At 38.5% G+C, this 23,975-nt stretch overlaps 1 protein-coding gene across 1 annotated transcript in view; it reads left to right on the forward strand.

Annotated features, from left to right (window-relative positions):
• Nucleotides 1-23,975, forward strand: part of LOC118714378 (gamma-secretase activating protein) — a 64,825-nt gene that overhangs the window by 7,472 nt on the left and 33,378 nt on the right. The window contains exons 2-16 of the mRNA XM_036429637.2: nt 1,078-1,154; nt 3,002-3,058; nt 5,397-5,466; nt 5,781-5,834; nt 8,737-8,825; nt 11,639-11,708; nt 12,438-12,487; nt 13,194-13,298; nt 13,542-13,601; nt 14,502-14,545; nt 15,413-15,498; nt 17,740-17,817; nt 19,408-19,485; nt 23,410-23,502; nt 23,618-23,835. Of these exons, the coding sequence (XP_036285530.1) occupies nt 1,078-1,154; nt 3,002-3,058; nt 5,397-5,466; nt 5,781-5,834; nt 8,737-8,825; nt 11,639-11,708; nt 12,438-12,487; nt 13,194-13,298; nt 13,542-13,601; nt 14,502-14,545; nt 15,413-15,498; nt 17,740-17,817; nt 19,408-19,485; nt 23,410-23,502; nt 23,618-23,835 (1,229 nt within the window). The remainder of the gene's footprint in view (nt 1-1,077; nt 1,155-3,001; nt 3,059-5,396; nt 5,467-5,780; nt 5,835-8,736; nt 8,826-11,638; nt 11,709-12,437; nt 12,488-13,193; nt 13,299-13,541; nt 13,602-14,501; nt 14,546-15,412; nt 15,499-17,739; nt 17,818-19,407; nt 19,486-23,409; nt 23,503-23,617; nt 23,836-23,975) is intronic.

Below are 23,975 nucleotides of genomic sequence, written 5' to 3' on the forward strand. Positions count from 1 at the left end.
ATTGACTTTTAGAGAGAGTGGAAGGGAGGGAAGAGTGGGGTAGGAAGAGAGAGAGAGAAACATCAATGTGAAAGAGACACATGGATAGGTGTCCTCCCCCATGTGGTCCTGGTCAGGTCATAGGGGATTGAACCTGCTGAGTTTCTGACAGGTTAATCCACCAAGAAGCTATAACAGTTCTACATTTCTATACCCCTAATGAATAACATACATAAGGCAAAAGCTAATAGTGCTTAAAATTGATTCAAGTATAACATACCTGCAGAAAGATACACAGGACAAGAGTGTACACAGCTCAGTGAGCTATTACAAAGTGAGCAAATCAGTATACCTACCGTATACAACATGCCAGCACCTCAGAGGGCTCCTGATATATCTCCCAATCATTGTTCTTTTCCTCTTCTCTAAAGGTCACTACTATTCTGACCTCTCATTCAATAGATTAGCTTTGCCTGTTTTTAAACTTTATATAATGGAGTCATCAGTATGTATTCTCTGTACTTGGCTTTTCACTAATACACACACACACACACACACACACACACACACACACACACTCTAGAGGCCTGGTGCACAAAATTCATGCACAGGGTGGGGGGGGTCTCTCTCAGCTTGGCTTGCACCCTCTCCAATCCAGGACCCCTCAGGGGATGTCCAACAGCCCGGATTGGGCCTAAAATGGCAGTTGGACATTCCTCTTGAAATCCAGGATGCTTGCCTGCTGGCCTGCCTGATCACCTTTAACCACTCTGCCTGCCTGCCTAATCACCCCTAATCGCTTCTGCCTGCTGCCTGATCGCCCCTACCCACCTCTTCAGGCCTACCTGATCTTGCCCTTAACTGCTTGCTCCCCGTGCCAGACTGATCTCACCCCTAATTGCGCTCCCCTGCCTGATGGCCCCTAATCATCTCTGCCTTGGCCCCCACCACCTTGGCTTTGTCTGGAAGGATGTTGGGCTTTTGGAAAACATCTGTTCGATCCCTTCTAATGAGCATATTACCCTTTTATTAGTATAGATTTGTTAGATATGTTCTTAAAGATCTCCTAAGTACTAACTTGTTATTATTATCTTTCAGGTGTTTTAGAAAATAATTATGAGAGCTTACGTGTATTAAATGTTGAAAGAAATGGAAATATAATCTATACCTATAAGGTATGTCTCTATCTCTCTTTTTTATTGTGGTAAAATATATATAGCATAAAATTTAGTATTATATTAACCATTTGTAGTCTCTTTTTAAAATTTTATGCTCTATTTTATTGAGGGATAACAAATATTTCTTATTGATATTTAATCTTTAATATATCACTTTTTATTTTTGGAGATTCAATTGGGTGATTTAAATTCAATCTTCTCTTTTTTAAATAAAATAAAACTGTGCATAATGTCTGATATAGTACTCATTTTTTTTAATAAATGAAAATTCCATTTTCTAGAGAAAAAGTGCCCAGTAGAAAATGTTTAAACCCAATTAATATGTTAAATTTTTATCTTTGAGGAAATATAAAATATAATTGTTCTACATCATCTGTTCAGAGTTAGATATGCTCAGACTTTTGAGCTTTTATATATTTAACAATATATTTTCTGACTTTAAAAAAAAATATATATATTTTATTGATTTTTTTACAGAGAGGAAGGGAGAGGAATAGAGAGTTAGAAACATCAATGAGAGAGAAACATCGATCAGTTGCTTCCTGCACACTGCCTACTGGGTATGTGCCCACAACCAAGTTAGATGCCCTTAACCGGAATCAAACTTGGGACTCTTGAGTCTGCAGGCCAACACTCTATCCACTGAGGTTAGGGCTGTTTTTCTTTTTTTGTTTTTCTTTTTTTTTAAAAAAAATATATTTTATTGATTTTATACAGAGAGGAAGGGAGAGAGAGAGATAGAGAGTTAGAAACATCGATGAGAGAGTCATCGATCAGCTGCCTCTTGCACACCCCCCACTGGGGATGTGCCTGCAACCAAGGTACATGCCCTTGACCGGAATCGAACCCGGGACCCTTCAGTCCCCAAGCCGGTCCTGGCATGTTTTTCTTTTTTTAAATCCTCACTTGGATAGAGTAAGGGATAGAGAGAGAAAAAGAGAGGAGTGGGGAAACATCCATTGGTTGACTTCTGTACATGTCCCAACCAGGGATTGAACCTGCAATCCAGATATGTGCCTGACCGGGAATCAAACAGGCAGCCTTTTGGTGTATAGGACATTGCTCAACCAACTGAACCACTCCAGCTGGGCAGCAATGCATTTTCAAAGTTAAGTGTTCTAAGGAAAGAAAAAAATTTTTTTTAAATATATTTTTTATTGATTTCAGAGAGGAAGGAAAAAAAGTGAGAGAGATAGAAACATCAATGCTGAGGGAATCATTGATTGGCTGCCTCCTTCATGCCCCACACTGGGGATCTAGCCCACAACCCAGGCATGTGCCCTGACTGGGAATCAAACCTGTGACCTCTTGGTTCCTGGGTTGACATTCAACCACTGAGCCATCCCCCAGCTAGGCTAAGGAAAGAATATTTAACTATAGTATAGTAGAGAAACATGAAAGAATAATTTCAGTGGCCAGTTGCTTTGCACAGTTATATCACTGTACGTTTTTTTTGCTTAAAAAATTATTTTAAGTTGTATCTGTAAGCATGCTGCATTTAAGAAATGGTATGATTAAAATGTTTTCCTTATAAAAATATCATAGCCTTGATATAGCAACTCCCAATATTCATTATATATATTTTCTTAAATAAATAGAAGTACAAAGAGATTCACCCCTTTGCCATGCTCAGTCCTGCTAGACAGTGTGCCCCAAATGCACTGGCTGTCCACTCTCAATCCGTTTTACCCTTTGAGCCCAGATGAGGAGCTGAAATAGGTTCCGTCCCTTTAGAGTGCTAGTTGCCAATGTTGATTGCCTTATTGCAGTTTTGTTTTAAAACCTGTAACATCCTAACTTTCTAAACAATGACATTTACTAAACACCTAGTTACATTTTTTTAGGATGATAAGGGAAATGTCGTCTTTGGATTATATGATTGCCAAACCAGACAAAATGAGGTAAAAATCATCATTGATTATGAATTACTCATTGGTTACTTTACTGGTTTTAGAGTTTTCCTTCTTTCTGTTCCCTTTTTCTAGATTCATATTCTCATTTTATTTTCTAAAATTTTAGTTTTTATTTCTTTTCCTTTCTTTTCTCCATTTTACCCTGTCTTAGCACCATTCTCTCTCTCTCTCTCTCTCTCTCTCTCTCTCTCTCTCTCTCTCTCTCTCTCTCTCTCTCTCTCCCCCCCTCTCTCTCTCTCCCCCTCTCTCCCTCTCCCTCTCTCCCTCCCCCCCCCCTCTCTCTCTCCCCCCCCCCCCTCTCTCTCTCTCTCTCCCCCTCTCTCCCCCCCCAAAGTTTTCTGGACCAAAACATTAGCTGAACTCAGTCCTTTGAGATTTAAGCTAAATTGGCTCAAGCCAGTTATGTGCCCTCTTCAATATTTGTGTGTCCTTAAAAGTTCAGCATCTCACAGTGACCTTTAGCTCTGAGTTCTGCTTCTGTTTAACCTTCACTTATCTTGCTTTTCAAAGATCCAGGTATAGAACCTAGTCTGCTCTTTTCAAATTTCCCCCAAGCCACCCACATAAGGCATTAGATAATGTGACAACGCTTGTCTAATTTTGGGGGCAAATGGGAAGAAGTCATTTTGTGCCTATATAAACACGATTTACTACTGTTAAGAGATTAAGAAGTCTAAAAATGTACAAGGGCACAAAAGCTTCCCCAAAACATTGCTACATGAACAAGACAAGTTGCCAGGTTAATACATTCCACTTACATTTTAAAAAACTGCAAGAAAACTATGCTACACGTGCATAAATATATGTTAAAAACTCATTTTAAAAACTCCAGAATGCCAACGAGTAAATTACCATCATGTTTCATGTTAGAAGAGAGTTAGGATTGAGTGAGCATAATGGAGAACTTTGACTTTTTATTTGGTAGAGTTTGCATGTTTTAAATATGGAGATTATGCTCATGCTATTTTATAATTAAAAGGATAAAAGACTAAACATTAAGTGTATACATCCATGATTCTTCTTATTTGTAAATTAGAATTCCTCAATTAGAGCAAGAGTCAAAGGAAACCAAACATTCTCACATGAATTCAGAGCTTTCTTATTCTTGGTTCTTATTCAAAGTTTTCAAAGTTCATTTTCTGTAATTTAGTGTGTTCTGACTTCCCCCAATTTTTTTTTTTTTTTTTTTTTTTACCAACTCTGGCCATAGGATTCTAGTGTGTTCTCAGGGATTTTTTTCCCTGAGGTACTAATTCCTTTCTTTTTCTTTTCTTTTCTTTTTTTAAAAAAATATATTTTATTGATTTTGTACAGAGAGGAAGGGATAGAGATAGAGAGTTAGAAACATCGATGAGAGAGTCATCTATCAGTTGCCTCCTGCACACCCCCCACTGGGGATATGCCCGCAACCAAGGCACATGCCCTTGACCGGAATCAAACCCGGGTCCCTTCAGTCCCCAAGCCGACGCTCTTATCCATTGAGCCAAACCGGTCCCAGCTAATTCCTTTCTTAATACTTCTACTATTTATTGTTTCTCTTAACCCATTCTCCTCTGACATCTAAGACTCTTTATCTTCTTTATCCTCTGAGTGTACTTTATAAGTTTACCCAATATAAGTAATTGTCTCCAGTTCCTCAGTCTGTGCCTCACATCCTTCTTCTAAGGGACCATTTTCATTTTCTTTAATATTCAAGGAACTGGAACAAATGCTTGCAAAATTTCAAACAGCAGCAAAACAATAAAAATTGAGATTAAATAAAGGTAGATTATTTTGCCAAAGCACTAAATACAAGAGTACTAAAAGAGATGTACTTGTGACAGTCTCTTAGGCATGGCTAGTTATGTCATGTTATATAATTTGATTAAAACTTTACTTGCCTCAATAAATTTAATAACTAACATTTGAGTGCTTATGTATGGCAAGCATTGTATTAAGTGCTTCATATGGATTATCTCCCTTGATCCTTCTAACAATTTCATAAGATAGGGATTATGATTCTTATTTTACTGATGTGCGGATAGAAAGGTTGAGTAACTTGTCCAAAGCCACACACCTAGCAAGTGGCAGAGCCAGGATTAAAACCTGGGTCTAGTTTGACTCCAAGGTCTGTGCTCCTAACTGCTAAGTTTCAGTGCCAAGCATGGCCCGCAATAGCACACTTTTTTTTTTTTCTTCTTAAAAAATAATAAGAAATTCCTCAGTATGAATAAACTGGTTCATTGAGGGTTCTTTAATAAAACATTTGCCACAATGATACTTGGTAGCCAGCTAAATAGGAATCTGTATATGAAACCCCCAATTAAAAAATGCTTTATTTTAATAGCATCTCTATACGTTCGAGAAAGACTTGCAAGTTGTCAGTTGCTCTGTCAACAGTGAGAGAACTTTGCTTGGTAAGTTGAACTCTTTTCATGCTATGTGTCAAAAACTAAATTACATTTTTTTTCGTTTCAAAGTATTGAATGTTTACAATATTTGATTAGTGTATTACAATGATTTTCTGTGAAGAGAAGCTCTTAGCGGATTAGATGTGAAATAAAGAATCTATTGATTCTACCTACAAAAAAGATTACTTGGTATTCCTCCTTAATCATCCCTGACAGATGCTTTGAGCCCTCACTTAATTCACAGAGCAAATATAGGAAACTTTAACAAGCCACTGCATGAATCATTTGCTAATGACTTATTATTTTTATTTTTCCATTAGCTGCAAGTTTAGTTCAATCTACTAAAGAAGGAAGAAAGAATGAGCTTCAACCAGGTAATGAAATTATACTTTTTAGTGCTTACTGATAGATGAAGATTTATTAATGACTTAGTCAAATTCCTGGCATCTTTATAAATAGCCTTATCCAGAATGAAAAGGTAAAGATTATGTCAAGCATGTAAAAGAGTTTAAATTTTTTTCAAGTTAACAAGTAAGTACAGAAAATATTATGACAGTAAACGGCAGAAGTATAAAAAGGCAATTCGCACCTGCAAAGTAAACATTGAGAACATACTAGAACCTCTTGGTCAGAAGCTGATGTAAAGGATTGGTGAAAGTTTGGTACTTCTTTAACAATACCATTATCTAAAAATATCTGGTTAACTATTGACCAACACATAATGCAATATGAATAGTTCATCAATTTCAAATATAAAGTCAATTCTACTCATTTGCCAAGGCCCACTTCATAGTTTATTACCTATGTGATGCCCGCTCCTCCCATCCTTTTAACCTTCTATAACATCCACTTCTCTGCTCAAACCCAATAAATATTGAGTGCCTGCAGAGGGTCAGACACTATGCATTCTGCTAGGAACACAGTGGTTTGCAAAGAGGTGTGGCCTTGCTCTGAAGGTGAGTTATAGGGATGCGCCATTGAGCATGTGCGTAATGTCACTGGTTGCTAGATGCCAGTTGGGGCGGCCCTAGTGACCAGTTTACGGTAAATTAATTTTCATTCTGAGACAGAACTTAGGGGGGGCCTTATTTTCGGGGGGGATGCCTTATATTTCACTCAGAAGGAAACCTGTAAGTAGGTCTTATTTTCGGAGGCTGTTTTATTTTCGGGGAAACCCGGTAGTAATAGGGTAATATGCAAATTGACCCTAAGGGTGGAATGCCCAGTCACTATGACATGCACTGACCACCAGGAGGCAGATGCTCAATGCAGGAGCTGCCCCCTGGTGGTCAGTGTGCTCCCATAGCGGGAGCTTGCTCAGCCACGAGCCAGGCTGATGGCTGCGAGTGCAGCGAAGGTGGCAGGAGCCTCTCCTGCCTCATCAGCAGTGCATTCGGAGCAGGCCTAAGTTGGCAGGTAGACATCCCCCGAGGGCTCCTGGGCTTGGAGAGGGTGCAGGTGGGCTGAGGGACCGCCCGAGTGCACAGATTTTCATGTACCAGGCCTCTAGTAAAATAATGACAATATGGGAATTTTGGACTGGAACATGTGGTTTTCCCCTGGGCTGGATGGCTTTCCCCAGATTCTTTGTCTGTCGGAGTCAAAGAATGAAACCACTGATGGAAGATGTAAAGGTGGAAGTTTACTGCAGAACAAGTACAGACTCCCATGTGGGGAGGAGGAAAGAGTCCCACCAAGTTTCTTTTCCCCTAGTTTATAAAGGCTGTAGTTTTTGGCCACTATTCATTCCTTTTTGATTTGGTCACTCTAGCAACTCCTGAGCTCAAAGGTCAAACCTCTCATGGGACTGGGGAGGCCCTTCTTTATTTTGTAAATATAGACCTTTGGCTACTCCCAGTTCCCCAATCTTATGGAAATGTAACTTCTGCTGCTTCCAACTTCCTTGTCTTATGAAAATGTAACTGCTGCCTCTCCCAATTCTGTTGTCTTATGGAAGTGTAACCTTTGTGGCTCTGTAGCCCTTTGCTTCTTCCATGGATTCCCTTAATTATAAAAATTCCCTAAACCTGCCTATTTAACCCCTAAAAATTCCCATTTCAATAAGGAAAATTGCTTTTTCTTCTAATGTTTACATTTAAAAAAATAACATTTTTTACTTTTCAATTATAATTGTCTTCATACTCACATTTCACAGAAATTTTCTATGCTGTTTTCATCACAAGTATCTTTGACACCATGGTCTTTCTTAATCCTAGAACCATTTTTTTTTTTTTTGGGTCACCAGGTAAATTCCTAAAGCACCTCACTTTTATTTCTATCCCATTTATTAGAAATACAGTCCTTTTTAATAGGTGCATGATCCTGGATTTTTATTCAAAGCTACAAGTACCCATTGACCGAACAACATTTGATTTTTCTTGTGCTATCCCCAAATTGTACATTGTCATTCAAAATGAAGTCATTGAAGAGTACCAGAGAACAGTATATAACGACTCAAATATAAGGCAACTCTTTTTGAAGTTTAATCTCGAGGGAGGGGAGCTTTGGGCCTATATTTGGATATTTGTGATAACCCCATTATAGCCTGTATCCAAGGACTTCCTCCTAGCTGCTATCTTTGTTGGCATTTGCTTGAATGTGACACTGAGGAAATAAGTGGGTGTTTATCAGAGCAGCTCTGCCCATTCCTGCGGGCAGCCAAGTCCCTGTCCTACTGACGGGTGCTGTCAACTGAAACACATTCATGCATCAGGAGTATCTTCACATTTCCACATACAAACCACATCTGCCACCATGCTGCAGAACTGGAGCGACACTGAAGCAAACTGTCTTAGTTAGACTTAGAAGCTGCGAGGGCCTGGGAAGCTATGCTGAAAGTGGCTCAGGAATGAGAGGAACTGGCTCCTCACTCCACGTGCATAGACTTCTCCTTTACGATGTTTTCTGTATCTGTTCGGGGTTCCAAGAAATCTCATAGTAAACTTTTTAAAAATATATTTTATTGATTTTTTACAGAGAGGAAGGGAGAGGGAGAGAGAGTTAGAAACCTCGATGAGAGAGAAACATCAATCAGCTGCCTCCTGCACACCCCCTACTGGGGATGTGCACGCAACCAAGGGGACCCTGGAGTCCGCAGGCCGAGGCTCTATCCGCTGAGCCAAACCGGTCAGGGCCACAGTAAACTTTAAGAAAATCATTTTTCTTTGTGTAATATAATAGGCAACACATGTACATTTTCCAAGTTCAGACCTATGTGGAGAAAATAATGTGTGATTTTTCTGGCCTTCATTTCTAAAAGCCTCCTTTATTTTGTAGGACCAAAGTGCTTAACTCTGTTGGTTGAAATCCACCCGGTGAACAATGTGAAGGTTCTAAAAGCCGTGGATAGCTATGTTTGGGTTCAGGTGAGTGAGCTTGTCATTTAACACTTATCTCATTAATCAAAAGGCGGGAACCTAGAGGCAACGGTGTTTACCAAGTGCTTTCACAAACATGATTACATTTTATCCTCAGAGCACTCTGAGAAATGGTATGGCAGGAATTATCAGCTCTTCCCTTTACAAACACGGAAATCTTTAAAACCCTGATTTCCCTGTCTCTATTGGATCATGTTTTGTCTGATAGTGAGGTAATGTTTTATGTAATAAAATATTAAATATAAAAAACATACTTAAGGTAAGTTTAAAATAGTTTATTTAATGTATTCATAGAGTTGACAGGTCAAATATCCACGGTTCAATGACTCAATCCTGTAATTGATCAACTCCGTGAAGTGGACTTGACAGTAGAAACGCTGTGTGAACAATGCAGGGCGACTAGGCAGAGGCAGCCTTCATTGCTTGCTCATTCTGAATTTAAAAACTCTGCTGCCAAAGCCAGTTTGGCTCAGTGGTAGAGCGTTGGTCTGCGAACTGAAAGGTCCCAGGTTCAATTCCGGTCAAGGGCATGTACCTTGGTTGCGGGCACATCCCTGGTAGGGGGTGTGCAAGAGGCAGCTGGTCAATGTTTCTCTCTCATCGACGTTTCTAGCTCTCTATCTCTTTCCTTCCTCTCTGTTAAAAAATCAATAAAATATATTAAAAAAACAAAAAAACAAAAAACAAAAAAACAAAAAACTCTGCTAACATTTATTTGTAACCCCAAGTCAGGACTTCATGGACTTTTCACAGTCATTTGCTGACATGTTCAAAATGGTGAAAGATTTGTTACCCAGTGCACATGTGACTAGTGCTGAGGTTTGGACCCTAACCTGGTGCCCTTTGAGAATTTCCTTGCAGCATGAGGCGGATCTTCCAGAGAGTTCCAGTGGATCATTAGACCCCCATCTACACGCCTATCGTGCGAACTTCCCATTGATGAATACGAACAATTAAAGCGCCATATTTGGGAAGATACATATCTCCTTAACGTCTCTATGACTTCTTACTCACAATGCCAAATTAAAAAATAAAATTAAAAAATACCCCAAACCTTCCGGGTTTTTGTAGAGCTGTGTCTGAAGCCCGTTGATTTATATTCTGGCTTCTAGGCCTTGCTCTAGGGTTGCTTCATAAAAGAAAGAAAAACAACCAATACCTAAGTGGGACTTTGAAAACCTTTTTCTCACTGATTGCCACACAAGGACCCGGCAGAGGGTTAGAAGCCCCCAGCACCTTCGTCCGGGTCACAGTCCGAAGCGAGCATGCCCCGGCCACCTCGGGGGTTCCAGGGGAGCCCGGCCATCTTCGGTGGGAGCACCTCCTGGTGTTGAGACACTGAGCATCTACTCTTCCGTTACCCACGTGGTGTCCCTCATCTGTGCTTCTCCTCTCCCGAGGCCTCAAAGTACCTTGCTCCTTGTACACTGTTTCACACATCAGGAGAAAATGAAGTTCTGTGTTATTTTTGTAGCTGAGTTCTACATCTGCTATCTATTTTATAATTTTGAAGTTATTGCTATGAAGAACGGTATATAGTTAATGTTTCGTTTTTCAATTCTAAAAGGGAAACTGGACTACAGATAATTTTAAAAAAATGGGCCATTTCTATTGCCAATTTGTCATTGTGAAAAGTTAGGACACCAGGTAACATATTTTGACAAAAATGTTCCTAGTCTGTAGAGAGGTTGCCAACTATATGATAGGGACCTTAGAGGTTGTGTTCTTTCGGTATGCTTTCCAGTTTGGAGGGAGAAAGGGAAATTCACTGGTGGGTCTTCTCTAGTAAGCGTTCATGTAATAAGACAAGCCTGCTGATTTATATCGATAGTGAACCTTTTGATAATGAAATAATTAAGTCACTGGAGTGTTATCCCATGACCAGTGCTCCCTCAGACCACATTCGACAGCGTCAGGCCATGGGTTTCTGGCTGCCTGCTTGTCACATACGGGAGAGCACTGAGGCGGAGGAGTAGGATTGCCCCCCTTTCCTTTCCAGGGGCAGTCATTCTTTGAGGCTTGCAAGTCCTCCACCACATGCCACATAGTGACTCACTGCCCTTTCTTGGAAAGTCCCTGGCTGTGTTGTGCTTTGTCTGTTGGATGTGGGACTTGAGGTTGTAACGGAGAGTACGTTTACTTAGCTTTCTAATTAAATACTAGGGTTTGGTTGCACAACCAATGTATTGATTGCTCTTATTTTGTGCCATGCGTAACAGAGCTTTCTGTACAAATGTTAACATTGTTTCTGATTGACTTCAGAATCACATTTTTCAAGTAGGAAGCCCCATCTCTAGAGATAGCTTACCCTTTAGCCTTACCATTTAAATGAATTACGTTAGACCTAACTGGTTTGGCTCAGTAGATAGAGCGTCGGCCTTTGGACTGAAAGGACCTAGGTTCAATTCCGGTCAAAGGCATGTACCTTGGTTGCAGGCACATCCCCAGTAGGAGGTAGCTGATCAATGTTTCTCTCTCATCGATGTTTCTAACTCTCTATCCCTCTCTCTTCCTCTCTGTAAAAAAATCAATAAAACATATTAAAAACATAAATGAATTACATTAGACCTGCAGTCAATTTGCCCCTGGAAAACTGAGCTCCTGAAAGTGTTCCACTTTCCTGCTGGCTTCCATCTGTAACGTGTGTGTGCCTACATGTGTGACTCGCCTACACTGTTCTGTGGTTCCTAGCCCCTTCTCTGGAATGTAGCAATATAGCGATCAAATACACCTTTTGAGATAGTTGTAAGCAAGGTAGTTGCTCATGGTTTTGATTGATTTTTTTTTTTTTTTTTTTGCAGTTTCTCTGCCCACATTTGGACAGTCATCCCTTTCCAGAGCACCACCTGTTACTGATTTCAGAAGAGAAATGTAAGTGCATCCTTAGGTGGCGTATGGGACTTCATGTGTGGACTCTCCTATTCGAGTATGGGCCACGACTGAATCTTCTAGAGGTCCACTCACCAGTGTTGAGGCTCTGAGGACCCTTAATGTCCCTTGGAGACCTGGGACTCCTGTAGAAGGGCTGTTGCCCAACTGTCTGTCTCAGACTTTTGTAACTAGAACTGGCAGGAGGTAAGTCTGATGAATGAATCTAAATTGCTTAACCGAGAGAAAGGGTCATCTCCACCTTGACCCAAAAATGCTTAGTTTTGTTCATGTGACGTTGCTCCCTACAAAAAAGCCTCCCCAGATATCTTCTATGACGTTTCTATTTGATATTTTCATATTATACAAACAGGCGTTTGGTATTTGGAAACTGCAAGTAAGCCCTAACAAATAAGCTCTATTAGTTCCACGTAAGACCGATGGTATAGGGGAGGCAAATGCTTGTTGAGGGAACTCAGGGGAGCAGAAAGATTTATGTGTGCATTGTTGATGTCGAGGAACAGGGTAAGTATTGGACTTGAAACAGACTGTAAAGGGAGGTTGAGTTTTGAACCTTTATTGTGAGATTATTATCTGTGATAATATTTTTCAGTCAGTTGTTTAATCTCCCTTATTGATAAAAAACAATTATTTAAAGTGGTTAGGTGAAAAAGTAGTACTCATGTTTTTCATGGACATTAAATGATCTTTCTGTTGTTTCTTTGTTTAAAGATATTGAACAATTTCATATTCAAGTCATCCAAGAAGATGGAAATAGAGTGGTAAGTATTTGAAATCTCTTTTGCTTCAGAACCTGCTCTCTCCCCCCTCTCCCAGAAGAATGAAATTTCTAGACTGTTGAAGATAGGTTAATATGCTCTGGCCAGTGTGGCTCAGTTGGCTGAGTGTTGTCCTGGGCACCGAAAGGTTGCTGTTCAGGGCACATACCCAGGTTGTGGGTTCCATCCCCCATATAATCAGTATTTCCCTCTCACTCCCTCTCCCTTCTTCTCTCTAAAAATCAATTAAAAAAACAGGCTAACATTATGGAAACAGCATTTTCTTTATATGCTGTCTTTCAACTTACAATGTTGCTATTGTAAAATGTGAACTAATACAAGATATAGAAAGGGGCCCTAACTGGTTTGGCTCAGTGGAGAGAGCGTCAGCCTGCCTACCAAAGGGTCCCAGGTTCAGTTCTGTGGTAGGTGTGGCCTTGCCTTCAACACCACCATCTGTCTGTTAAACTAGGAATAGAGCAAAATAATATATTATAAAGTGTTCTAATGAAATGATGTCTTACATCTTTTCTAAAAGACTTGTCATATGTACTAGTATGTGGGTTATTTTTTTTTTTTGTAAAAATAAACAGTGGAAATATTTACATGTATTAGTCAGATAAAATATGCAAATTAAGAATGAATATCAGATCTCTCTTTTTTTTTTTTAAAATAGTTACTTATTTCTAAAATCCTTTTGCCTCTTTAGGTGATTAAAAATTCTGACCATGTCCCACGACAGAGAATAGCAGAGGATTTTGTTTGGGCTCAATGGGATATGGCAGAGCAGAGATTATACTACATTGACCTGAAGGTAAAAGCTAGTCCGGTGGCCCTCCTTTCTATTGGTACAATTGAATTTTGACATTATCTATTAGCTATTGTAATTTACTAGTGATTGCATTTTCATTGATGGTTTATTAAAAAGAATGAAAAGCTTTTCATTACTGTTTGCTTCTTGGCTGCTTCTTTTTCTCTCATGCTCTTTTATTTTTTAACTCGTATTTTTGTTGGTTTTAGTGGGATAAAATGTCATTTATTTGGTTTTCTCTTTTAGACATCAAGGAGTACCTTAAAATGTATCCAGTTTTGTGCTGATGAGAACTTTAACCTAATGGTAAGTCCAGATAATGACTGAGCTAGAGGAAATTTTTAAAAAATGTTGCCGCCCCTTTTTAAAGAAAATTGTTATCATTAACAGCATTTTTAGCACTCTTGATATGCTATTTGTCAGTTGTGTGAACAAGTAAAATAGGGTTTGCCACCTCAAGGCTTCAACACTATAACAATTGCAATTAATATGCACAGGAAATTTCTGACAACTGAATGCTTCCCATGAAAGAAATCCCCGTGTAAGAGTGGGGATTAGTAGAAGGTAATAGGTGTGGTCTATAGTAAATAGCTTTAAGTAGTTATAAGTCGTTGATGCCAAAGGATTCATGAAGTTGGAGGATTTGAGAATAAGGTCAGTGAGGAGGCAAAGTTTAATTAGTAAAAATCGAGCATGACTCCTGAAAAAGCTATTTGGAATGCTAGCCTTGGGGTGAGGAGCCATAAATATTTTTATCAATTAGTTCCTGATGAGAACTAATATTGGTCTAGATTGGTATCATACCATTATAAGAATTCATTTATTCCTCCTGCATCCCTCTTCCCTCCCCATTTTTGACTCATCCACGCTCCAGCTAAAGACATGCATTCCTTCTTTCCTTTTGTGGTCATCTGTGTCTTGTAAAAGTTTATTCCCTTTAGTTGGCTTATTATATAATCCATTTATGATACTCAAGTCTGAGACAAAGTTTGCCAAATATAAGCCCTTTTGAGAAATAAATACAGGTGGATCTTGTGATTGTAGTAAGCTCCAAAATATTCCCGATGAACTTCCTGTGCTCTGTAACTTTAGAATAACCTCTGAAGACAATAATGGCTTTTCATCATTAGGCGAGCACAGTAGTGTCCAGCTTCGGCACTGTTGTTACTGAATGTCATTTTTTGTTTCCTTCTGACTTTTTGACAGTTTGAAGCACCTTTGGACATATCATTAAGTGACTCAGGATTTAAGTAAGTTGTTCAAAGATTTCTCTTAATTTTCATAGATACTTGAGGGCAGAATGATTATATTCATGCCTAATCTATGGTATGCAGACAAAAGGATAATCAGATATTCCATGTCTTCTTTTATCCTTCTGTTTTCTATAGGGAATAGAAACAGGCATGAACACAGGGTGTTTCCTTGTAAAGCCAATTGTGCTGATTTTTGTAGCCATTGATTTCTACAGTCTGTCTCTGTCTATTTTGATCTACGGAAGTACCGCTTCTTCGTGTGATTCAATAAAAGAAGTCAATGAGTCAGAGCCAACCACCTTTAAATCAAACATAAAATCCCTTTTCGGTAGCCATCAAAGAGGAAATCACAGGTCAATCCACTTGTAACTCAACTGGATCTATTGCATTACTTCTTTTCCTTTTTAGACAAATTGTGATTTCGACCCCCCTCCCCTCCCCAGACTATTTTAGTAAAAACACAAAACACTTTTGAAAAACTAGACACAACACCATCAGTGCACAGAAAAAGTAAAGTCTTCTTGAATTAGAGCAATAATAATCTCAAACTATTCAATATTTTACTAGCTTTATTTCATCATATATAAATGTACAGTTGTGCTTATTTTGAAACATATATAATCCTGTAAATCAGAAAAAAAATGGAAGTTGAAAATAATTTTTTCTGTTTCCCAGACCACATCATTTATATACTATGTGTTTTTTAAAAAAACTTTTATGGAATTTTAAAACAAAAGAATGCATATACTTAAAATTTTCAGGGACATGCCTCTACTTCTATAGGTATATTTTAGTGGTTACTATCCTTTGCAAGGGAAGTTATTTTTAAATGCATTCAAAATTTTTTGTCTTTTATGTTCTTAGACTTGTCAACTTTGGATGTGGTTATCTTCAAGATCAAGAGAAGTTATCCAAATACTTGACTCTGTGCGTTTTTACCAACCGTACAGGTAGAACCAACGTTGCATTCATCAATTTATTCAACTATACTTGAGTTCTATACAAAACATAGTCATTGTTTAGTGTATGGATCTTGAAAATGAAATATAATGGCCACATTTTTCTATAAGTGATCATTTGGATTTTTGTATAACAGATTATTTTCTCCACTGTAATTTTATAAATCTGCTAGCTATATAAAATAAGCTATACTCAACAGGGTATTGTTCTAATAATTATTTTTGTATATTGTTCTAACAGAGGAGATGGATTCACATTTAATCAGCCTAGTTTTTCTCTCCTGTTTCATCTTTAAAGCTTAACATATAGTTGTTAGTGTATATCTTCGGTCTCTTAACACCTGTATATTGCAGATGGAGAAAATAAAAAGGGGGGAAAGTATACCTGAAAATGAGAGGAGGAGAGTATGATTACATGAACAAATCTGGTGGAAAAAAGGCTCAGTGGCTGTTTTTTTTTTTTTTTTTTTTTTTTGTGTGTGTGTGTGTGTGTGTGTGTGTGTGTGTGTGTGTGTGTACCACCTACTGGGAGGTAGTGAGAAGCGAAAAGTGTAAATTTTCCTTCCTGTAAGAGTTGCCCTTCACAAGTTCCCAGAATTAGGCCTGCGTTTTAGCATTTTGTAGAGCCTTTTACAATGAGATAATTTCCCTTGGAAAACCTTGTCCATAATAGCTTTCATTGTCCAAATGGCTTCCCGAAGGCTAGCCAACTTGGAGATGGTATCTTCATCATTGATGAATATTTATTAAACATCTCTGCAGACACCATTAAGAGCATGCTTTGTTTTTTCAAACTGTGACTTTCTCCAACTTATAAATAGAAGCAAAATTATTCTGGAATAATAATAATAATAATAATAATAATAGCAGCTAATCTTTAGCTCACTTAATTCTCACATATGTAGTAGGTTCTATATTTTATTGACAGATGAGGAAACTGAGGCTCAGAGAATTTAATTAGTTTGCCTCGGGCAGATTTTAAAAAATACTGATGTCTGGGTCTCACTCTGGGAGATTCTGATTTAGTTGATCTAAGGTGAAGCCTGTACAGAGTGCTACATGGGACTTTTGTAACTCTCATAATTATTATTTTTGTTTATGCTTTAGTATAGCATTACTTTTATTCTTAGTGAATCTGTTGTAATTTTGAAGAAAAGTTATATCTTTGTTTACTCAGTAACCATAACAGTAATTTTATATCTAACAGAATTGTTATTATTTTAATCTGGTAAAGTTATTATTATTTTTTTTTTTGGTTTAAGTTATTACAATAAAATGTCTTAAATGTCATTGAATATAGTCACAAATGATAAGTATTATAACAGAATCCTTAAATAACCTTATGGGAAATGGACTTTTTTTTCTACAGTGATTCTTTCATAGAGGAATTAGTGGAGTTCACAGAGGAAACAGTAGGTGGTTCATTGTGGTAGAGTAATGATTGAATTCTCATATCTAGTTAAACATTAGCTTGGGGATCAGAACTTTCTAGACTCTTTGTCAAGTTGATTTCCACCTGGAAAATCTCCTATTTCAGTTAACCACATAAACATTAGCATCAGAATGAACTATCAGTTTAAGCATAATTCCCTCATTTGTAGATTATCGATGGACTTCATCTAGTTGTCCACATAGCAACAGTTGTTAGGGACGATGTACAGTTTCCCACACATTGAAACAGGTGGGAAGAACAGGGTGTACTGGAGCGGTGGACAATGTAGGTGTACAGGTCTCTCTGCCCTCAGTGACACAAATATGGGTGGGTTAGGGGGCGGGGGGAGGCTCTCATATTACATTTACTCTTATTGCTCCATAAGATTGCCTAGTTCACCTCTTATTTTAGGTACCTAAGAAGACAGGAAACTTGCTGTGAAGAGGAGATACAGTTTTGTATAGTAGGGTCTTTAGCTATTAGCAATGACTGGAAGTCAAGCTGGATTGGAGGATAGGGCTGTACATGTGTATTAGGAGAATCTCATATAACTTTGCAAACTTCTCTAGTCTCCCATAATTTCATACACAGGAGTGTGTTTCTATTCACACACTGCTTATAGTGTGTGCTGAGTAATGGTTGAATTGAAATTTCTTAGCAACTTGTTATACATCATTTCTAGAGTTTGGGAATCATCTAGGAGGTAAATTGAGACAAGATATCAAAATGAATATAAGTAAGGTTAAGTGATTTAGGAATCTTTTTGTTTATGATTCTACTAAATACCTTCTAATTTCTAGGAAGTTTATGTGTGTGCTACAGCCCGAAGTTTGATACTTGGGAACAAATTACATATTCAGTGTTTTACCTTCATAAAGGTACTTTTCATTTACTTTGTATTTTACTTTCACATAATTACTTTTTCCAAATAGTAGCAAATTTGATAGATTTTAGTATTATTGGATACATTTTATACCAATATACCTATATAATACGTTTCCTGAAGAAATTCACTGATGAATAGTAAGTTAGCTAAATATTTTTATATATCACATATTTTTCATCCTGCCCTATATCTTTTTTCTAGGTCTGTAGGTCAATCCTAATGGGCATATTTTCCCAAAGTGTGTTTGTTTGCTTTTCTGTTATTACTAGTTGGAAAATGTTGGTAGATTTAACTTACAAACATACCTAAGGTTTTAGTTAAAAGCTTCCATGATCTCAGAACTTAACAGATCTAAAACCTAAGATATTTCATTTCACATATCTGTTATCCCAAAAATTGATATGTCAGCAGCCAGCCGAGGGAGCAGGAGTAAAATGTGCAACCTTTTCCAGTTCTGTCATTGCTCACAGTGTGTCCTTTAACATTTTTAGTCTGAATCATGCTAAGGAGTATTTATTTTGCTTACTTAGTTCCTTAAACATTGGTTTTTATGTAGTACATACTGTAGGTGAAGTTAAAAAATTTTAAAGACGGATTCCCCCTCCCCCCAAAATTGAAAAAATATTATGCCAGGCCACACCAGTTTATTATTCTGCAAGTGGGTCTAATATTTCTTTCAGAAGTTAGAGATCAAGGCAAAAAAGTTTAATAACTTACTTGATAATGAAGAAAATAAAAGTACCTTCAAAACTAGACATGTATACATGCTTTACTAGTTTAAGGTTGGTGTGTTGTGGAAAGTTTTCACACATTTTTCTACTGATGAATGATTAAAACCAGTAAATATGCCCCAGCCAATGGATAGATGTCGGCCTGCGGACTGAAAGCTCCCAGGTTTGATTCTGGTCAAGGGTACATGCCTGGGTTGCGGGCTTGAGCCCTAGAACAGGGCATACAGGAGGCAGCTGATCAATGATTCCTTCTCATCATTGTTGTTTCTCTCTCTCTCTTTCTCTCCCTGCCTCTTTGAAATCAATAAAAATATATTAAAACAAAACAAAAAATAAACAAACCACTAAATAAAACTTTTCTGAGATTAAGAAGAGTTAGAAAAGTGGAGAGTGAAGCCTAAAATACTAAGTTTAGTAGATGCGTAATGGTTAGGCCCTAACCCAGTCTACCTTGAAGTGGTATTTCGAAATGACTCAGAGAAGTTTCAGAGGGTTTTAATGACTTCAGGAGTGTGGAGTGAGCCTTGAGGCACCAGGGCCAGCGAACCAGCTGGTTTCCTCCCATCTCTTGGATCCTTAAGTAGATTCCTTTGGATCATTCCCTCCCAGCACAACCTGCCAGTTAAGGTCTGAGGCTGTAATAAGCCTAGAACAACTACTGGAATGTGACTGCACTCAGGTCATCTACCCTTAATGTTGTCTTTGGGAGAAGGATGGGAACCATGAAGTCCAGAAGTCAAAGCTGCTTGCTTTATCAGTGTCACAGGCACTAGTGTGGAGAGCATTACCGAGAGTCACTGCCTTAGGTGGAATTCCAGCTCTTTGTTTCTTATCCTGTTCTCTCCCCACAGGGTACAGCAAGACCTTCACTGCTGCTCTTGGGAGTGCTCACTCACAGGTGACAAAGGGCATTACTTTCCTTAATCTTGGTGAGTGAGAGAGAGAGGGGGCACCTCTCTGCTCTGATCCATCCTTCCAGTACATGTTATGCCCCAACCTCTACATCTCATTTTCTTCTCTGTCCATCCCATCTTCTCATGCCTCTTTGGGGCTTGGCTTGCAATGACCATCACTGGCCTTTTTGAAATCTGATAGGAGAAGGTTTTCTAGGGGAGCACCCACCCCCAACTCCATCCGCCTTCATGGGGCTTGAGGTGAGGGTGCATTCTTTTTTTAAGAAACCCACCCTGTGAGCTTGCTCATGTTTGCAGTAGCAATCATGAAAGCCATTTTGTTAGTGTAAAAAGGATGACAGTGAGTGAGCTGTACCCTAAAAGCCTATGAGCAATAATGCATCATGTTAGCCCTTGATTCTAGAGAGGACAGAGGCATTTGGGAAATTGTCCATTCCCTGTTGCTAATTGCTGAAAGCTTCCAAGTCCCACAAATGATTAATGGATCAGCTTAAGTGAGTTGTTTTTCACTGAGTAAATATGGTAAACGGAACTTCTATTAAGGGGATCTATGAAGAAGAAAATAAAGAAGGGAGTTATTGTTTCTACTGGGAAACTGGCTTTTCCATGCTAATTGGGATATGGGGCCCAAACAGGTTAGCACAGAACTGTTCCTTGCCTGTCTATGGAACATGGCATGATATTTAAAAAGGAAGAGCTTCCCTACCTTTTGGCTCAGTAGGTAGAGTCAGCCCCTGGACTGAAGGGTCCCAGGTTTGATTCAGGTCAAAGGCACCTTGTACCTCGGCTGCATGCTTGATCTAACCGGGTGTGTGCAGAAGGCAACCAATTGATGTGTCTCACATAGCTGTTTCTCTTTCTTTGTTTCTCACACCCCCTTCCACTCTCTTTAAAAATCAGTGGAAAAATATCCTTGAGTGAAAATTTAAAAAATAAGTAAAATGGAAAAGCTACTGTCATGACAAAGGTTTAAGAAGGTGTGATGTGAAGGAACTGGGCAAAGTGAGAACCAAAATGATAAGAGTGTTTATAAAATGATTTTTATTTTGAATGATACTATTGGGGAGGTAAGATATCTTATGCTATGTTGGCCAGTATGTGGCAGATTTTATGAGCTCTGAACCTGTGGGAAATGATCTTAGGCCTGCTGCTACTATTTCCTGTGGTAAGAGAGATAAATATAAGATTTCTTGGGTCTAGGACTCGATTCTTATCAGCATCTCATCTAAAGAGTGATTCAGAAAACTTTCCACTTTAAAAAAAAATCAAAACAAACCCCAACTTAGCATTTTGTGAGGTCAAAGGTATCCTTTCCCTCCACCCCCCTAGGGCTCCCCCCGCCTTTTTTTTTTTACCCTGGGAATGACTCTTGAAAAGAGCAGGTATGATTTTATCTGTGGTCTTCAGAATGTGGAGAAGGCAGAAATACTAGAGCTTAGTGAAAATAGGCTATCTTACATAAATTATCTTTCCTTTTTAAACATATCTTATAGGCTCAAAATTGTACCTGATTAAAACTGTTCTAGAGATAATTTTTATGACAGCAATATTGCTTTTTTGAGTGATGTACTTTTTGCTATCAATTGCCTGCATTTCCCTACATTGCCACTTTGTTAAAAGGGCTTATATTGATTGAAATTTTAAAAAATAGAGTTTGGGAAAATTTTCAATGAACTCCTAAGCATCACTATATAATAAATATGTTTCTAAATAAAAAAATGTCCATTTAAAAATTAATATTATATGCTGTTTTACTTAAGTTATCTTGACTATTACAACAATTTTGCTTGGTGATAGCAATCAAATTGAGGCTCAGAAGGCTGAGATTTATACCCAAGCTTCTTCTTTTTTAAATGTTTTTAATGATTTCTGAGAGATGGAGAGAGAGAGAGAAACATTGATTAGTTGCCTCCTGCAGGCTTCGTACCAGGGACTGAGCCTGTCACTTGATTATGCGCCCTGACTGGGAATGGAACCAGTGACCTCCTGGTGCATGGGACAGTGCTCAACCAACTGAGCTACACCAGCTGGACTGCCCAGGCTTCTTTTTGTATCTCTTATCAGGAGCACTATTATAGTCTTTTATTTCTTTTGAAAACAGTCACCATAAATTTAGGGCTTAAACCAAACAAAACATTCTCTTACGGTTCTGAAGGTCAGGATTCTGAAATGAGTCTTGAGGAGCTGAAATCAACATATGGACAAAAATGGCTCTTTCTGGAGATGCCAGGGAAGAAAGGCTTCTTTGCCCCCTCCAGCATCCAGAGGCTAGAGTTTCTTGGCTTGTGACTACATCATTTCATCACATGATCTCCTGTAGTCAAATCTTTCTCTTATGGAAACATTTATGATTACATTGGGCAATCCAGGATACTGTCTCCATCTCAAGATCTTTAACCACATCTACAGGGTCCCTTTTATCTCTTAAAGTAACATATTTTTAGGCTCTGGTGGTTAGCACATGAACATTTGGAGGCCAGCTTACCACAGACACTATTGTTATTTTTGGTGAGACTGTAATTCTTTGTGTGAGAGTGTCCTGCACACTGAGGGACTTAACATTCTTGAAGACCACTCACCAAATGGCAGTAGGAACTCCCCAGCACCCCACTGATTGTGACAATCCTAAGTACCTTCATAGTCAGTATTTCCAAATGCCCCCTCTTCTAGGGACATAGTGCCATCCCCATGGACTGGTTAGCCTAGGGCAGTGGTCGTCAAACTCATCAGTCAACAGAACCAAATATCAACAGTACAACAATTGAAATTTCTTTTGAGAGCCAAATTTTTTAAACAACTTCTTCTAATACCACTTCTTCAAAATAGACTTGCCCAGGCTGTGGTATTTTGTGGAAGAACCACACTCAAGGAGCCAAAGAGTCGCATATGGCTCTCGAGCCATAGTTTGCTGACCACAGGAGGTCATTTGATGCCTAAACCCTTACCACTGTACCCTACTATATTATTATTTATGTTTTTCTACTTAAGGTTTGCCATAATTATATTATTGCAACCATTTGTGCTAAGCAATTTAGCATTGCTTGATCCATATGACTGGTTAGCATTTTACATCCTCTTTCCTTTCCTTTGCATAGAATGCCTTCTATGCAAATGATTAGCACATATTTATTTGCTTTTTGGAAAATAAGATTCCAGTTGGCTCACTTATAATTTAAATGTTTCATCTGTATAAAATTCACTACAATCATGTGCATTTCTGTTTTCCTAAGATAAGATAGTAGAGAAAATATTGGTATTTCTGCATACAAATGTTCTTGGTACGAAAATATCTAGTGCAGGGACCATGAAGGTGTTCATTCTATAGAGGCAGCGAGCTATGCAAAGAAATAAATTAGTACTTCATAATGCGTCAGAATGCCTGCAGAGATTGTTTTGATGAATGTCAACTTAAAGATTCTCTAAACAAAATGATGACGATGATGGCAGTGGTAAGCATGACTATGATGATAATAATGAGTGGGTAAACATGGGAAACGAAATCTTAGAGCTTCCCCAAACTGGCAGAAACTTTGAAGGAAATTCTCATTATAAGCTATTCCCAACTTCTCAGGTTAAGGAATAATTCATCTTGCTTAATATTTTCTCTTTTATTTTAAAAAGTATTTTCTATTCTAATTTGTTTGCAAAGATCATTTAGAATTATACTGTGCAAAGCCATAATTCACTTAGAAACAAAACTATAGATTAAATTAAGGTAACCATAGCGAAAGGTCTGAGGAAAATTAGCCGCAGGTAGAAATAAATGAGAACTGGCTGTAAGATAAGATGTACCGACAAGCAGACAGCTTATTACCGCATTGACCAAAGCTTTTGTTTTAGAGATTTAAAGAAAATAGTAATACTGTGATGTCCTGGGCTTTATCTGTACCTGTATAGCTCTTACCACCTGTAGATGACTTCAGTCTTTCTCTTCCACAGACTATTACGTGGCTGTTTACTTACCTGGCCATTTCTTTCATCTGCTTAACATTCAGCATCCAGACCTGATCTGCCACAGTCTTTTTTTGACAGGTACGGCTGATGATTTCCCCTCAAGAACATGGTCCGTTTGAATTTGTTGACTTTAATGTTTATGTTTGGGTAAGAAGAGTTCCTTTTATTTGCTGATCTTTTTGTTTCTGACCAGGAAACAATGAAGTGATGGATATGCTACCTCCTGGACCTCTGCAGTTGCTGTCAGGGTCCCTGATGCTGGATTGGTGTTCCGGGAAGCTTTACAGAGCGTCCCTCAACCAGTCCTATTTATTAGGGCGCCTGTGGGACACGCGGCTGGACTGTGAGAAGATGGCCCTGCTGCACTGTGTGCTCTCATGTGGCCAAGACCCCGAGTTCCTGGAAGCCCAGGTGGGGATATAGCTTATGTTTGAAAATTGCCAATAGACAACATCAGGTGTATTTATTTAGTGGTTGAATATGAACAGAAGCTATTTTTATTTGTTAGCAATTGATCAAGGTTTATGTCTCCATTCTGACTTGAATATATT

The sequence above is a fragment of the Pipistrellus kuhlii genome, unplaced genomic scaffold, assembly GCF_014108245.1.
Source record: "Pipistrellus kuhlii isolate mPipKuh1 unplaced genomic scaffold, mPipKuh1.p scaffold_m20_p_10, whole genome shotgun sequence".
Lineage (NCBI taxonomy): Eukaryota > Metazoa > Chordata > Mammalia > Chiroptera > Vespertilionidae > Pipistrellus > Pipistrellus kuhlii.